The sequence below is a fragment of the Scyliorhinus torazame genome, chromosome 10 (genome assembly GCF_047496885.1).
Source record: "Scyliorhinus torazame isolate Kashiwa2021f chromosome 10, sScyTor2.1, whole genome shotgun sequence".
Taxonomy (NCBI): Eukaryota; Metazoa; Chordata; class Chondrichthyes; order Carcharhiniformes; family Scyliorhinidae; genus Scyliorhinus; species Scyliorhinus torazame.
In genome coordinates this window covers 103,149,528-103,166,342 of record NC_092716.1, presented here as the reverse complement: position 1 = coordinate 103,166,342, position 16,815 = coordinate 103,149,528, and the positions used below count along the sequence as shown (strand labels likewise).

The 16,815-nt window shown below is 48.2% G+C and overlaps 1 protein-coding gene across 2 annotated transcripts in view; it reads left to right on the top strand.

Annotated features, from left to right (window-relative positions):
• bbs2 (Bardet-Biedl syndrome 2) overlaps positions 1–16,815 on the top strand; it is a 140,338-nt gene that overhangs the window by 52,680 nt on the left and 70,843 nt on the right. For both annotated transcript variants that reach the window (XM_072518533.1, XM_072518534.1), the window contains one exon: positions 3,959–4,045. In XM_072518533.1, the coding sequence (XP_072374634.1) occupies positions 3,959–4,045 (87 nt within the window). The remainder of the gene's footprint in view (positions 1–3,958; positions 4,046–16,815) is intronic.

The following is a 16,815-nucleotide window of genomic DNA, read 5'->3' as shown; positions in this document are numbered from 1 at the left end:
CTGTACAAGAAAACAAATGCATTGGCACATCAAAGAAACCGGTCAGCAGAAATATGAGATCAATTGACTGGGCAATTAGATGCTTTTTTCCAAGCATGGTCTTGGATTCTCTCTTTTCAGTGTTTTTATTGGGTTTTCAGAACTTACATTTCACAGTTCATAAGGATGCATATTACCAAAAATCTCGGAACAAGTTGGTGAATGGCTTCCACATCCTGTGGAAGCTCTCTTCTGACCCACGAATGGCAAATTTTATATTCTCCAGCCTGAGAAATTCCACCAGTCTGCAGCTTTGGGTGGTGCTGCTAATCAGCAGCCGAGCAGGATTCTCTGGCGGGCGATCAGGGAGGCAGAGGCTTGGGCATCAGCTCCCCTCCCCATAAAGATCTGAAACCCCAAAGACCGCCACTTTTGGGCATGGCTCTACCCTCACTCCCACAACACTGGACATTGCCACAAAGAAGGTCGTCCAGTACCCGACAAATCTGGGGCAAGCCCAGAACATGTGGCTGTGGTTGGCCGGGCCTTCCTGGCATCGTTCACATTTCTCCTCCATCTCTGGAAATAACCCATTCATTCGGATTCTGCACAGGTGCGCTGTGTGTACCACCTTTAGCTGCTTTAGGCTCAACCCTGCTCATGTGGAGGTGAAGGTCTCTTTCTCTTCCCCCCCCCCTTAATCTCTATGTCTAGTTCCTCCTCCCATTTTTTACTTGTCTCGTCCAGGGAGGAGCGTACCTACCTCTTCCAACAATTTCCCGTACAGGTTTGCACATTTTCCCTTCCCTAGATGACCCGGGTCCTGTAGTTCTTCTAACTAGTTTCCTGGTATCTGGGGGTATGTTGTTTTCTTACGGAGGAAGTTTTTGACCTGAATGTATCTCGGGTTGTTTCCACTTGGTAACTGGAACCTCTCCGTGGGTTCTCCCAGGGTCGCTACTCTATCGTCCTTGGACATGTCCCTAATTGCCAGTGTCCCCTTGTCGTGTCTCCATCTTTTGAACATCATGTTCATTATTGCAGGAGTGAACCTGTGGTTGTTGCAGATTGGGGCCATTGTGGACATTTTGGTTAGGCCGAAGTGTTGCCTCATTTGGTTCCACGACTGGAGTATGTCTACTGCCACTAAGCTCCTCAAACATTTAGGTTGGGGGGGGGGTTGGAGGACTTGGAGAGATGTCCTATGCAGGAACTCTCTTCACCCACTCTGCTTCCTGTTCCTTCACCCACCTCCGTACTCTTTCTGTGGTGGCTGCCCAGTGGTCGAACTGAGAGTTTGGAAGGCCAGGCCTCCCATGTTTCCTTTCCTTTGTAGAACCTTCGTTTGGATCTATGGTCTGCGATATCCTTTCTCAGGATGCCGTATCAGCCAGGAGAGCTGTGACCAGCCTCCATGGGGGGCTTCACAGCACCAGGGTCCCAGGTTCGATTCCCCGTTGGGTCACTGTCTGTGCGGAGTCTGCGTGGGTTTCCTCCCACAGTCCAAAGACGTGCAGGTTAGGGGGATTGGCCATGTTAAATTGCCCTTCGTGACCAAAAAGGTTAGGAGGGGTTATTGGGTTACAGGGATAGGGTGGAAGTGATGGCTTAAGTGGGTCGGTGCAGACTCGATGGGCCGAATGGTCTCCTCCGGCATTGTATGTTCTATGTTACCCTGGAAAGTCACCCAGAATTTAGAGAGGTACATCCCAAACCGCATATTGTTCCTGTAAAGGATTGCTTTGACTGTTAAATTCCGCCCAACACTTGGCCAGGTCTGCGCCAATGTCCTGGTGTACACGGATCCAGTGTCCCTCTCATTCACAGGACAGTGTGTGCTTTGCCCAATTCAGGATCTTTTCCTGGTCTTGGTACCAGTGCAGTTTCGCGATGATGGTCCTTGACTGCTCCCCAGCCTTGGGCTTTAGCCGGAATGACATGTGGGCTCTGTCCACTTCTGTGGGCTTGGGGAAACGTTTCCCTCCAACAGGTTTGCCCAGCATCTGTGCCACATACTCCGTAGGGTTTCTGCCCTCGGTACCCTCCGGTAGGCCCACAATGTGGAGGTTTTGGCGGCATGACCGGTTCTCTTGGTTTTCGGCCTTCCCACCAACCTTGCCATCTTTGTCTCCAGTGAGGCAATCCAGTCACTCTGGTTGGTCGCGGCCTTCTCCAGCTCTCTGATCGTCGCCTCTTGTGTTTCCAGATGCCGCTCTGTTTTCTCCAGCACTGCTTTAACGGGGACCAGCGCCTCCACTGTCGCCACATTCACCATTGCCATCATTTCAAGCTTTGCGAACTTGGAGCTCCTGTGTTAGGAGGTCTCTCCATTCATTTATCGGGAGGTAGCCCGGCATATGTCCTGGCGGCCCATCCCGTTTAGGTGTGACTGGTTCCTCGTCGCTTCTCGTGGTCGCCATCGCCTCAATCTTCCCCTCCCGACTTTTACTGATTCTGCTGTCTTTTCAGCTCCTCGGGTTGCTGCCTGGCGTTCCTCGTTCATTGTGGTGGTATTGGAGGAGGAAGGGGGGGCTTTTTCCCTGGGCTTAGTGGTCTGTTTTTGGAGTGTAAGTGCCTAATTTCAGGTATCCAGGAGAGCCACCTTTCGTGCATCCGCCCAGCACCCCTCTGTCACCGGAAGTCATGGTCTTAGATTCTCGATAGTATAGTGGGTTGGACAAAGAGATGCTGTAAGAGTATTACACAGATTTGGGCTGTCACATCCCAGTTCCTCTGTATGCAATTGCTACTTTATAGCTAATTGCCACTGATATATTAGTATCTCTTAAGGAATGCAGGATGGCTGGTGTGGGAGGGAGAGAAAGGATCGCATTGATGCAGAAGTTGCATTATGTTTGAAGGACTTTGGGACAAATTAGAGAAATTCTATTCTGCGCCTACCTGACCTCCGCTTGGTTCATGCTAACAGTAGATGCTTGAAATGGACAGTGTTCCATTCTTCAGCTATAAAGAGCATAACATTCCCCAAAAATGTTTTCTTTAATAAATATGTACTGATCTATGTATGAATTGTCTTTTTGTACAATATTATTTGTGTATATTGCTTTCCCCTTTCTCTTTGATATCCTTGGGTACACAAGCAGATTTATTTACTTCCAGTATCTTACTTGCATTACTTTGAACCAGGCATTCGGAAGAGCATGAAAGGAGAATGAGATGACTTGCTGCTGAAATTTTCATTTGTCAATACCGTATAATGGCACAACCGATTAACTCGCCTCGTTTGAGATCGCTTTTCATTGTTACATATCCGGAGTTAGATTTGGACTCGACACAAAATGAGAGATCATGCAATACTCACCTATGATTATTGGGTGCCGCTTGTGATTGTTATAAATAATGTACACGAGAGCGGCGCAGTGGTTAGCACTGCTGCCCCACGGTGCCAAGGACCCAGCTTCGATCTCGGCCCTGGGTCACTGTCCATGTGTCTGCGTGAGTCTCACCCCCACAACTTAAAGATGTGCAGGGTAGGTGGATTGGCCATGTTAAATTGCCCCTTAATTTGAAAAAGAAGATTTGGGGAATCTTAAGTTCATAAAAAAAAATGTACACCAAATGTACAGTACAGAAACAGGCTATTCAACCCAAACGGTCTGTGGTGATGATTTTACGATTCACTTGTGCCTTGTCCCACTCTTATTTCATCATCCTATTCCTTTCTTCATGGACTTATCTAGCTTCCCTTTAAATATAACTGGACTATTCACCTCAATTACTCTACTTGATTGCAAGTTCCACAATGGTGGTGATACCTAGTAACAGAAATCTCAGTTTATCTAGCAGGGGATCAGATACAAAGTGCAGACATTAATAACCATTTGTTGTTCGAGGCAAAGAGATGAAAAGTGATTTTTTTGATCCATGGTTGAAATTACGATCTTCACATTTTGATTTTTAAATGATAGTACTTTTGTACTGATAAATTACCTTGTTTTGTGCTTTTCATTTCTTGCAGTCTAAAAATCATGCCATGAGTATTCATGCTTTTGACTTGAACTCAGATGGTGTTTGCGAGTTAATCACTGGATGGTCAAATGGGAAGGTGAGTTATCATTGTATATCTGTCACAAGTAATGGGAAAGATTTATTGGAGAATGTTGAATGGATGGCAGGTGATTTTAAATTGGCGATTCAGGTAATATCACAAACCATAAGGAAAAACTTTGAGAGGCTTCTGTGGCTTGAGCCCAAGGCTGAATGCAAATGAAAGGTGTCTGATATTTATTTTGTGGAGTTTTAACTCTGTGACCTTGTGCTTCATAACCTCTTGATATAAATGGACTATGACACAATATTGCTACAATACTGATATAGGGCTAAATGTGCTATAATTAGACCATGACATGCAACCTGATATGATGTAATTGGACTGACACAAGACCATTAATGATAGTTTGTTGGCTGGGCGCAACCTGGCTATAACTGTTATTCCGGTCTTATTTTAAATTCCAGTGCAGAAGATGGCCATTCGGCCCATCGAGTCTGCACCGACCCTTTGAGTGAGCACCCTGACCTAGGTCCACTCCCCCATGACGCCATCTAACAGTTGAACACTAAGGGGCAATTTAGCATGGCCAATCCACCTAACCTGGAAGGAAACCAGAGCACCCTGAGGAAACCCACATAATCAGGAGAATGTGTAAACTCCACACAGACAGTTACCCAAGGCTGGAATTGAACCTCGGTTGCTGATGCTGTGAGGCAGCAGTGCTAATCTCTGTGCCATGTGAGTTACAGAATGTGTCACTCTTTTATACAACAATTAGTTGTATGCTAATGTGTTCCTCTCTTGAAGACATTGGCATCTTGTTCTGGTAGTTATCAATTTTGCTAGTGGATGTTGCAAAGCTGTTTGATTTTAATATGCATCTCAGCTAAGCCTGTTGTTATGTACACCCAAAGCCCTTAGACATGCACGCACTTGTAGTATGACTCATTAGACCATAAGAAATAGGAACAGGAGGAGGCCATTGAGCCCTTCCAAGTCTGCTCCACCATTTAATCAGATCATGGCTGACCTATCACTCACTGAGTCCACTTTCCTGCCTTCTTTCCGTAACCCTTAATTCCCCAACTGATTAAAAGCCGATCGATTTCAGCCTTGAAAATGTTCAAGGATTCAGCTTCCTGGGGGAAAGAATTCCAAAGAAATTCTTCCTCACATCCATCTTTAACTTCCCCTATATTGACTGGGACTCACTCAGAGTGCGAGGAGCTTAGATGGGGCAGAGTTTGTAAGGAGCATCCAGGAGGGCTTCTTGAAACAATATGTAAATAGTCCAATTAGGGAAGGGACGTACTGGACTGGTATTGGGGAATGAGCCGGGCCAGGTGGTCGAAGTTTCAGTAGGGAAGCATTTTGTGAACGGTGACCATAATTCAGTAACTTTTAAGGTACTGTTGGATAAAGATAGGAGTAGTCCTTGGGTGAAGGTGTTAGATTGGGGGAAGGCCCGGCGGCACGGTGGCACAGTAATTAGCACTGCTGCCTCACGCCACCGAGAACCCGGGTTCAATCCCGGCCCTGGGTCACTGTCTGTAGAGTTTGCACATTCTCCCGTGTCTGCGTGGGTCTCACCCCGACAACCCAAAAAGATGCACAGGATAGGTGAATTGGCCACGCTAAATTGCCCTTGAATTGGAAAAAGAATAATTGGGTACTCTAAATTCATTTTAAAAAAGAAAGAAAAATTGGGGGAAGGCTAATTATAACAATATTATGCAGGAATTGAAGAATATAGATTGGGCCGGTGTTTGAGGGTAAATCAACAGCTGGCATGTGGGAAGCTTTCAAATGTCAGTTGATAAGAACTCAGGATCCTTTGGGGAAGAAGGATAAGTATGGCACGTTTTGGGAACCTTGGATAACAAGAGCTATTGTGAGCCTAGTCAAAAAGAAAAAGGAAGCAACTGTAAGAGCTATAAGGCTGAGAACAGACAACGCCCGTGAGGAACATAAGGAAAGTAGGTCGGAACTTAAGCCAGGAGTCAGGAGGGTTAAAAGGGGTCACGAAAAGTCATTGGCAAAGAATATTAAGGAAAATCTCAAGGTATATAAAGAGCAAGAGGGTAGTCAGGGAAAGGGTTGGCCCACTCAAGGACAGGGGAGAGAATCAATATGTAGAGCCAAAGGAAATGGGTGAGTTGCTAAATGAGCATTTTGCATCAGTATTCACCAAAGAGAAGGACTTGGTGGATGATGAGTCTGGGAAGGGTGTGTAAATGATATCGGTCACATTGAGATCAAAAAGAAGGAGGTGTGGGGCGTCTTAAGGCAGATAAACCCCAGGGCCTGATGGGATCTACCCCACAATACTGAGTGAGGCAAGGGAGGAAATTGCTGGGGCCTTGATCCCCAGGCGGCATGGTAGCACAATGGTGTGTACTGTTGCTTCACAGCTCCAGGGTCCCAGGTTCGATTCCGGCTTGGGTCACTGCCTGTGCGGAGTCTGCACATCCTCCCCGTGTGTGCGTGGGTTTCCTCCGGGTGCTCCGGTTTCCTCCCACAGTCCAAAGGTGTGCAGGTTAGGTGGATTGGCCATGATAAATTGCCCTTAGTGTCCAAAATTGCCCTTAGTGTTGGGTGGGGTTACTGGGTTATGGGGATAGGGTGGAGGTGTTGACCTTGGGTAGGGTGCTCTTTCCAAGAGCCGGTGCAGACTCGATGGGCCGAATGGCCTCCTTCTGCACTGTAAATTCTATGATAATCTAAGCTCCAGATCCCAGGTTCGATTCTTGGCTTGCGTCACTGCCTGTGTGGTGTCTGCACATTCTCCCGTGTCTGCGTGGGTTTCCTCCCTTCCTCCAAAGATGTGCCGGTTAGGTGGATTGGCCCTTAGTGTCCAAAATAAAAAAGGTTAGGTGGAGTTACGGAGATAGGGTGGAGGTGTGGATTTGAGTGGCCTCCTTCTGCACTGTAAATTCTATGATTGACAGAAATCTTTGTATCCTCACTGTTTACAGGTGAGGTCTCAGGACTGGAGAAGAGCTCATGTTGTTCCTTTGTTTAAGAAGGGTAGCAAGAAAATTCCAGGAAATTAGAGGCCGGTGAGCCTTACATCAGTGGTAGGGAAATTATTGGAGAGGATTCTTCGAGACAGGATTTAGTCCCAGTTGGAAGCAAATGGGCGTGCTAGGGAGAGGCATCATGGTTTTGTGAAGGGGAGGTTGTGTCTCACTAACTTGATCTAGTTTTTCGAGGAAGTGAGGAAGATGATTGATGAAGGTAGGGCAATAGATGTTGTCTACATGGACTTCAGTAAGGCCTTTGACAAGGTCCCTCATGGCAGACTGGTACAGAAGGTGAAGTCACACGGAATCAGAGGTGAGCTAGAAAGATGGATACAGAACTGGCTCGGTTAACAAAGACAGAGAGTAGCAGTGGAAGGATGCCTTTCTGAATGGAGGGCTGTGACTAGTGTTGTTCCACATGGATCAGTGCTGGGATGTTTTCTGTTTGTAGTATATGTAAATGATTTGGAGGAAAATGTAACTGGTCTGATTAGTAAGTCTGCAGACGACACAAAAGTTGGTGGAATTGCGGATAGTGTTGCTCGTTTAGCTCGTTTATTTGCTCTAATTCTGTCACCTTTGTTCTTGAGTTGCCAGTTATCTTTCTGATACCGCCACGTGGTTCAAGTCTAAGTAATGATTAATAATGTAACACACCGCTTAGTAAGAGTTAAATCAACGCTCATTTATTATATCCAGCAATTAATACTTATACAATAATTCTACTTCTAAACTACTACCTACCACTAACATGCCAATACTTAACTTTGGAAATGGCCCACCAGGTCAGGGAAACGAATGGGCTTTCGAATGGGTTCTGAGCCTGCGGGATTCAAAAGCTGGTACAGGTCGATAGTCAGGAGTGTCTATCTGGTAGCGATCGTTGGAGTAAAACTTACGGTCTTCTTTCAGCAAGGGTCTCGAAGAGTGCGGAGCGGAGAAGAAGGGTCGATTTGAACTTGGCCCCTATTCTTATAGTTCCCAGGGGCTTCCCGCCTCTCAGGGCGGACCTTGTACCTGGTTCCAAGTCATTGGACTTGGTCCCAATCACTTGGTTCGATATTCTCCAATACTGGAGCGATTCCTTGATCGAGGGGTGGTCGTTTACCTTGCTTTGTGTCAGCTCCTGCTGGCGCCGAAAGGTTTGGGTCGGCTTTATGTTGCTAATGTGTAGCAATTGTTCCCGGGGATGGCTGATTAATATGCAGATGGCTGGGTTGTTGTGATGTTGATGGCTGCAGGTATCGGTCTGGGCTGACTTCCCCAGAGGCGAATACACTGTTTTACCTGCAGCTGTCTGTTTGAGTCCTGTTGGCTGATTTTCCCATCAGCCTCTTCCGTTCGCCATTCTAAATCGGAGTTTGACCATTCTAATCGGGAGTCAGCCATTTTACATGGCTACATTCCCTCCTTGTGATCCTAATGCGAAGCGTGAAGGATCACATCAATTTGTTACTTTCCATTCCCTGACCGGGGGGGGGGGACACCTCCTACATGGCCTCTGCTCTGACCATAGCTATGCACAAACATTTTTAACTAACAATTCTAAGGGCGCTATGTCAGACAGGGACATGCATTTACAAAATAACAAACTTGGAACCTCTAATTTATCCTTAATACACTACACTCGCTAAACATTTCATTATCCTATCTTCCTCAAGCATACAACAACTCACATCATTCCATAATCTTTCCTGGCTTGGCAGTCAAGCTCAGGATCATACAATGTCTCTCTTGAAAAGTTTTGTACATCTCTTTATTTACAGCAATAAACGCAAGTGAATGCACTTTATTATTTTATTATAGATCGCGGTGGCCTGGTCGTAACCGAATATAGGGGATCTGATCCTATATACCGGGGTTGGAGCGCGGTAGGCTCTCCTTCTCCATTTACGTAGGCGCATAGTCTGCACTACACAGCAGAGTATTGCCAACGCTAACAGTGTTTCTATCACGTAGGACAGGGAGTACCAGGTTATGAACCTGGCACACCAGGATGATGCAGTGTCGCTGGTGACTGGGCTCTGGGTACTGCGGGGCAGTGAAACATTAACGGCTGGGAGGTTTGAAGTCATGGGGTTCGCGTTCCCGCGCAACCAAACGTCCAAAAGTAAAGTGTTGATCACGATGAAGGAAGCCCTCATGGCTGTCCTCTTTCCTTTTCTTTCTTTGTGTTCTCTTTATTTTCTCCGGTCCTGGAGCTTCTGGAGTTCTGTAGAAACAAGCATAGTATCTGTAACTATCTTTGTTTAATATCCAGTATGCTAGTGTGTCTGTCCTTTGGTGCCAATTATTCCCTTATAATTGGTCACTATGTGTGACTCACTCATTTTTTTTTTTCAAAAACAAATGTTAGGACACGGCACACTTCCCAATGACGGACCAGTGCTGATTTACCATCCAAATGTTCCAGGATTTAAATAGCAGATGGCGGGCAACCTAAAGGTTCCCTAAACAAACAAAAACTTTTTGAAATGAAAAATGCCAAATGAGGTGCGTATGGGCCGCGACGGGTAAGATTTGGATGGAGTCCCCGGGTAGGACGGGTACCAATGCCGTATCTCCCCTACCCGAGCGTAGTTGACCAACGGGGGGGTCCTCAGGGTTCATGAGGCGCTGCGTTGCCTGCATGGCCATCTTTCCTATCCGACTGCTTCGTTTAAATTTGGAACAGGGGGCTCAGGCGGTGTCGTAGATGCGGGTACGGCTTTCGCTAATTTCCGAAAATACAGACTTACGACAGTTTTGATGCAACAAAAATCTATCAGTTTTACCTTGTAGCCCTGTTAGTTACGCATGCATACACACACTTCCGAATTATGACTATTAATCAGAACTGCTTGAACACTTGTGGTTTTCTGTTTCCAATTGGGTTTCTAATTCAAATTTCTTGGGTTCTCCCGGAGTGGTTTTCCACTTTTGATCGGGTCCCGTCAGGATGTCGCCAAAATGTTGCTCATTTTAGCCTTCGTTTATTTGCTCTAATTCTGTCACCTTTGCTCTTGAGTCGCCAGGTATCTTTCTGATACCGCCACGTGGTTCAAGTCCAAGTAATGATTAATAATGCAACACACTGCTTAGTAAGAGTTAAATCAACGCTCATTTATTATATACAGCAATCAATACTTATACAATAATTCTACTTCTAAACTACTACCTACCACTAACAGGCCAATACTTAACTTTGGAAATGGCCCACCAGGTCAGGGAAACGAATAGTCTTTCAAATGGGTTCTGAGCCTGCGGGATTCAAAAGCTGATACAGGTCGATAGTCAGGAGTGTCTATCTGGTAGCGATCGTTGGAGTAAAACTTACGGTCTTCTTGCAGCAAGGGTCTCGAAGGGTGCGGAGCGGAGAAGAAGGGTCGATTTGAACTTGGCCCCTATTCTTATAGTCCCCAGGGACTTCCCGCCTCTCAGGGCGGACCTTGTACCTGGTTCCAAGTGATTGGACTTGGTCCCAATCACTTGGTTCGATATTCTCCAATACTGGAGCGATTCCTTGATCGAGGGGTGGTCATTTACCTTTCTTTGTGTCAGCTCCTGCTGGCGCCGAAAGGTCTGGGTCGGCTTTATGTTGCTAATGTGTAGCAATTGTTCCCGGGGATGGCTGATTAATATGCAGATGGCTGGGTTGTTGTGATGTTGATGGCTGCAGGTATCGGTCTGGACTGACTTCCCCAGAGGCGAATACACTGTTTTACCTGCAGCTGTCTGTTTGAGTCCTGTTGGCTGATTTTCCCATCAGCCTCTTCCGTTCGCCATTTTAAATCGGGGTTTGACCATTCTAATCGGGAGTCAGCCATTTTACATGGCTACAATAGCGATGAGGATTGTCAGAGGATATAGCAGGATATAGAGGCTTGGGCACAGAGATGGGAGATGGAATTTAATTTGGACAAATGTGAGGTAAATGGAAGGTCTAATACAGGTGGGAAATATACAGTAAATGTAAAGGCAGATACCTTTAGAGTATTGACAGGCAGAGGGATCTGGGTGTACAGGTCCACAGGTCACTGAAAGTGGCAAAGCAGGTACGTTTGCCTTCATCGGCCGGGGCATTGAGTATAAAATTTGGCAAGTCATGCTGCAGCTGTACAGAACCTCAGTTAGGCCACACTTGGAATATAGTGTTCAGTTCTGGCCGCCACACTAGTGTTCAATTCTGGTCACTTTGGAGAGAATACAGAAGAGGTTTACCAGGATGTTGCCTGGTATGGAGGGCATTAGCTATGAGGAAAGGTTGGATAAACTCGGTTTGTTCTCACTGGAATAACGGAGGTTGAGTGGCGACCTGATAGAAACCTACAAAATTTTGAGGTGCATGATCAGAGTGGATAGTTAGAAGCTTTTTCCCAGGATGGAAGCGACAATTACTAGGGGATATAGTTTTAAGGTACGAGGGGCAAAGTTTAGAGCAGATGTGCAAAGGAAGTTTTTTTACACTGATGGTAGTGGGTATCTGGGACTCGCTGCCGGAGGAGGTGGTGGAAACGGGTATGCTAGTGACATTTAAGGGGCGTCTTGATAAACACATGAATAGGTTGGGAATAGCGGGATACGAGCCTCGAAAGTGTAGAAGAATTTAGGTTAGATGGGCAGCATGGTCGGTGCAGGCTTGGAGGGCCGAAGGGCCTGTTCCTGTACTGTACTTTTCTTTGTTCTTTGTCTTAAATGAGCACCCCCTTGTTTTACGACTGCCATCTGGTCCTACACTCTCCCATGAGTGGAACATCCTCCCAACATTTAACCTGTATAGCCCTTAAGAATCCTGTATGTTTCATCATATCACTTCTCATAATTCTGGACTCCAAGGAGAATAGACCCAATCTTTTCTGATATGGCAGTCCCTCCATATCCGGGATCATCCTAATAATCCTCCTCTGTACTGCCTCCACTGATAATATATCTTTCCTTAAATAAGGGGACCAAAACTGTACATAATATTCTAAATGTTGCCTCACTAGTACCTTGTACACATTGCAGCAATACCTCTTTACTTTAAACTCTGGCTCCCGTGAAATAAAAGCCAACATTACATTGCTTTTCCTATTACCCTCTGCACCTGTATGCTAGTTTTCTGGGTTGCATGAACAAGGACCCAGGTCCCTTCGTGCTAAAGCTTTCTGCAGTCTCTCTCTATTTAAATAATAATCTGCCTTCTCATTCTTTATTCCAAAAGGAACAAACTCACATTTTCCCATATTGAGTTCCAATTGCCAATTTTCTGCCCACTCACTTAACCTGTCAATACCCATCTGTAAACAATTTATATCCTCCTCACAACCTTCCTTTTTTTTTAACAAACAATTTTATTGAGGTATTTTAGGCATATCGAAAAAATGACATTGTACGGTACAAAAAAAAAAGAAGTCAAGACACAAATTAAACATAGGGCAAACCACGGCTCTGTTCCCGCAAGGACCTGCCTCAATATCCCCCCCCCCCCAAACGTTGCCGCTTACCCCTCTGCGAAGAAGTCAATAAATGGCTGCCACCTTCGGCCGAACCCTAGTAGCGAACCTCTCAACGCAAACTTTACTTTCTCTGGGCCAAGAAAGCTCGCCATGTCCGATAGCCATACGTCAGCCCTTGGGGGGCTTTGAGTCCCTCCATGCTAACCATATTCGTCGCTGGGCTACCAGGGAAGCAAAGGCCAGAACGTCGGCCTCTCTCTCTTCCTGGACTCCCAGGTCCTCCGAAACCCCAAAGATTGCCATCTCAGGGCTCATTACCACCTCAGTTTTCAATACCCGGGCCATGACATCTGCGAATCCCTGCCAATACCCCCTGAGTTTAGGGCACGACCAGAACATGTGTGCATGGTTAGCCGGCCCTCCGGCGCATCTAGCACACTTGTCCTCCAGCCCGAAGAATTTGCTCATCCGGGCCACCGTCATGTGGACCCGGTGCACGACCTCAAACTGGATCAGGCTGAGCCTGGCGCATGTTGTGGTCGTGTTTACTCTGCTCAGGGCTTCTGCCCAGACACCATCCTCCTTATCTCCCTCCCCCGAGCTCCTCTTCCCACTTCAGCTTTAGGTCCTCGGTCTGCGTATCCTCAGCTCCTATTAGTTCCTTGTAGACGTCTGAGACTCTATCCTCTCCCCTAGAAACTACCCTGTCTTGCCTCCCCTTCGGCGGGAGACGTGGGAAGGACGGCACCAGTCTGCGTACAAAATCCCGCACCTGTAAGTATCTAAAGTCGTTCCCTTTCATAGATTATCATAGAATTTACAGTGCAGTAGGAGGCCATTCGGCCCATCGAGTCTGCACCGGCTCTTGGAAAGAGCACCCTACCCAAGGTCAACACCTCCACCCTATCCCCATAACCCAGTAACCCCAACCAACACTAAGGGCAATTTTGGACACTAAGGGCAATTTTATCATGGCCAATCCACCTAACCTGCACATCTTTGGACTGTGGGAGGAAACCGGAGCACCCGGAGGAAACCCACGCACACACTGCGACGATGTGCAGACTCCGCACAGACAGTGACCTAAGTCGGAATCGAACCTGGGACCCTGGAGCTGTGAAGCATTTGTGCTATCCACAATGCTACCGTGCTGCCCCCCCGTTGCCAGCCCAAACTTCTCCTTCAATGCCCTCATGCTCGGAAAGCTCCCTTCCAGGAACAGATCCCCCATCCTCACAATCCCCGCCCTCCTCCACAGTCGATACCCCCCCGTCCATGTTCCCCGGGGCAAATCGGTGGTTGCCGCAGATTGGGGTCCACACCGATGCTCTTACCTCCCCTACATGCCTCCTCCACTGGCCCCAGATCCAAAGAGCCGCCACCACTATCGGGCTGGTGGAATGCCGTGCCGGTGAAAGTGGCAGAGGTGCCATGACTCGGGCTGCTAAACTAGTGCCCCTGCATGAAGCAGCCTCCATCCGCTCCCAAACCGACCCCACACCCTCCATCCATTTCCTTATCATCGCTATGTTGGCCGCCCGATAATAGTTGCTGAAGTTCGGCAACACCAGCCCCCCTTCTCTGTTCCTTTCAAGCATCACCCGCGAGGACTTCCCTGCCCATACAAATCCCAGAATAATTTTATTCAGCCTCTTAAAGAAGGACCGCAGGATAAAGATGGAGAGTCACTGAAAAACAAACAAGAACTGCGGGAGAATCGTCATCTTAACAGTCTGCACCCTCCCCGCCAATGACGGCGGGAGCGCATCCCACCTCCGGACCTCCTACCTCAGTCGTTCCACCAGTCGGGACAAGTTGAGCTTATGCAACCTGCCCCAGTCCCGTGCCACCTGAATCCCCAAATATCGGAAACTCTCCCCCACTAGCCTGAACGGCAACCCCTTCAGCCTACTCTCCTGCCCCCTCGCCTGAATTACAAACAACTCAATCTTAGATATGTTCAGTTTGTATCCAGAGAACCGGCCAAATTCCCTCAGGGTTGCCATAATACCGTCCATCCACACCATTGGGTCCGATACATATAACAGCAGATAGTCTCGTTATACGCAGTCTCGTTATACGCAGACAATGTTCCACTCTTTCCCGGACCAGCCCTTTTCAGCCCCTAGAAGCTCTCCGCGTAATTGCCAGCGGCTCTATGGTCAGCGCAAACAGCAGTGGGGAGAGAGGGCAGCCCTCTCTTGTCCCATGATGCAGTCTAAAGTCGTCCCATGTCGTCCTGTTCGTCCTTACACTCGCCTCCGAGGCCTGATACAATAGCCTAACTGAGTCGATGAACCCCGCCCCGAACCCCAACCATCCTAGTACCTCCCACAGATAATCCCACTCGACCCAGTCAAAAGCCTTTTCAGCATCCATGGCTACCACTATCTCTACCTCCCTACTCTGGAGGCATCATAATCACGTTGATCAGGCAGCACGGTGCCGCAGTGGTAGCACTGCAGCCTCACGGCACTGAGGTCCCAGATTCGATCCCGGCTCTGGGTCACTGTCCGTGTGGAGTTTGCACAATCTCCCCATGCTTGCGTAGGTTTCGCCCCCACAACCCAAAGATGTGCAGGGTAGGTGGATGGGCCACACTAAATTGCCCCTTAATTGGATAAATGAATTGGGTACTCTAAATTTTTTATTTTTTAAAAATAATCATGTTGAGCAGCCTTCTTAGGTTGGCCACCAGCTGCCTCCCATTTACAAACCCAGTTTGGTCCTCCACAATTATATCCGGTACACAGTCTTCAATTCGAGTCGATAAAATCTTGGCCAGTAACTTGGCGCCTATGTTGATCAAAGAGATCGGCCTGTATGACCCACAAGCCTCCGGGTCCTTATCCCGTTTCAGAATGAGTGAGATGGTGGCCTGCGACATCGTCGGGGGTAAGCTCCCTCTGTCTCTTGCCTCGTTAAAGATCCTGACCAGCACCGGCCCCACTATCCCGGCAAATGTTTTGTAAAACTCCACCGGATACCCGTCCGGCCCTGGGGCTTTACCCGACTGCATGACCTTCAGGCCCCCCAATACCTCTTTGATCCTGACCAGTGCCCCCAGTTCGTCCACCAACCCCCTCCCCATTCTTGGGAAGGTCAGTCCGTCCAGGAATCGCCTCATCTCCCCCGGTTCCCCGGGTGGTTCCGACGTGTACAGCTTCCTATAAAAGTCCCTTAAGACCTTGTTCAACCCTGCCGGGTCACCCACTAGATTACCTTCCCCATCCACTACCCTCCCTATTTCCCTAGCCGCTTCCCTCTTCCTTAGTTGTTGCGCAAGCATTTGACTGGCCTTCTCCCCATGCTCATAAATCACGTCTTTTACCTTTCTAAGCTGCTCCACAGCCTTGCCTGTAGTCAGCACACCAAATTCGGCCTGCAGCCTCTGTCGTTTCCTGAGTAACTCTGGCCTCGGGGATTCCGCCTATCTCCTGTCCATCCGTAGAATTTCCTTAATCATTCGGTCCGTCTCTGCCCTATCTGTCCTGTCCCTGTACGCCGGATTGAAATCAGCTCCCCTCCCACCACTGCCTTCAGTGCCTCCCAGAGCACCGCTGCCGAGACTTCCCCAGTATCGTTCACCTGCCCCCCCCCCCACCCCCCATCCTTTGCTATCGCTGGCAACCTGCCCGTTCTTGAACATGACTGGTCCAGGCTCGGGTCCAGGACTGTATTAAAGTCCCCGCCCATGATCAGCTTACGCGAGTCCAAGTTGGGGATCTTCCCTAGCATCCTCCTAATAAAATCTACATTGTCCCAATTAGGGGCATACACACTGACCATGACTACTGTCACCCCTTCGAGCTTACCCCTCACCATAACGAACCTGCCACCCCCATGCACGACTGTGCCCTCCGCCTCAAATTGTACCCTTTTATTAATCAGGATCGCAACCCCCCTTGTCTTAGAATCAAGCCCCGAATGAAAGACTGACTGATCCAGCCCTTCCTTAACCTGCCACTTTCAGGTGCATCTCCTGCAGCAAGACTATGTCCGCCTTCTCCTGCAGCAAGACTATGTCCCTTTCCTTGGCCAGCCCCCCAGCCATGTGTCGCGCTTCATCTGGCCCGCCTCCTGACCGGCTCCACCCATGACCGCCTCACTGTTGCCATGCCCAGTTTCTATCCCGTCAGCAGAACGACCCCCCCCCCCCCCCCACCCAGCAACACCATCCTATCACCTAACCACTCCTCTAATCTAACTATATGCACACACCCCACCTCGGCTTCCGTTGACTAGCCCCACTCAGCTAGCCTGGGGCTCCCAGCCTCGGCGCCAGCGCGTCTCCCACCCATTGTTCCCAGTCACCCCGACCCACCCATACCACTTCCCCAGATCAGCCCTACTTAAGCAAACACTCTATACAAGTCATAAACAA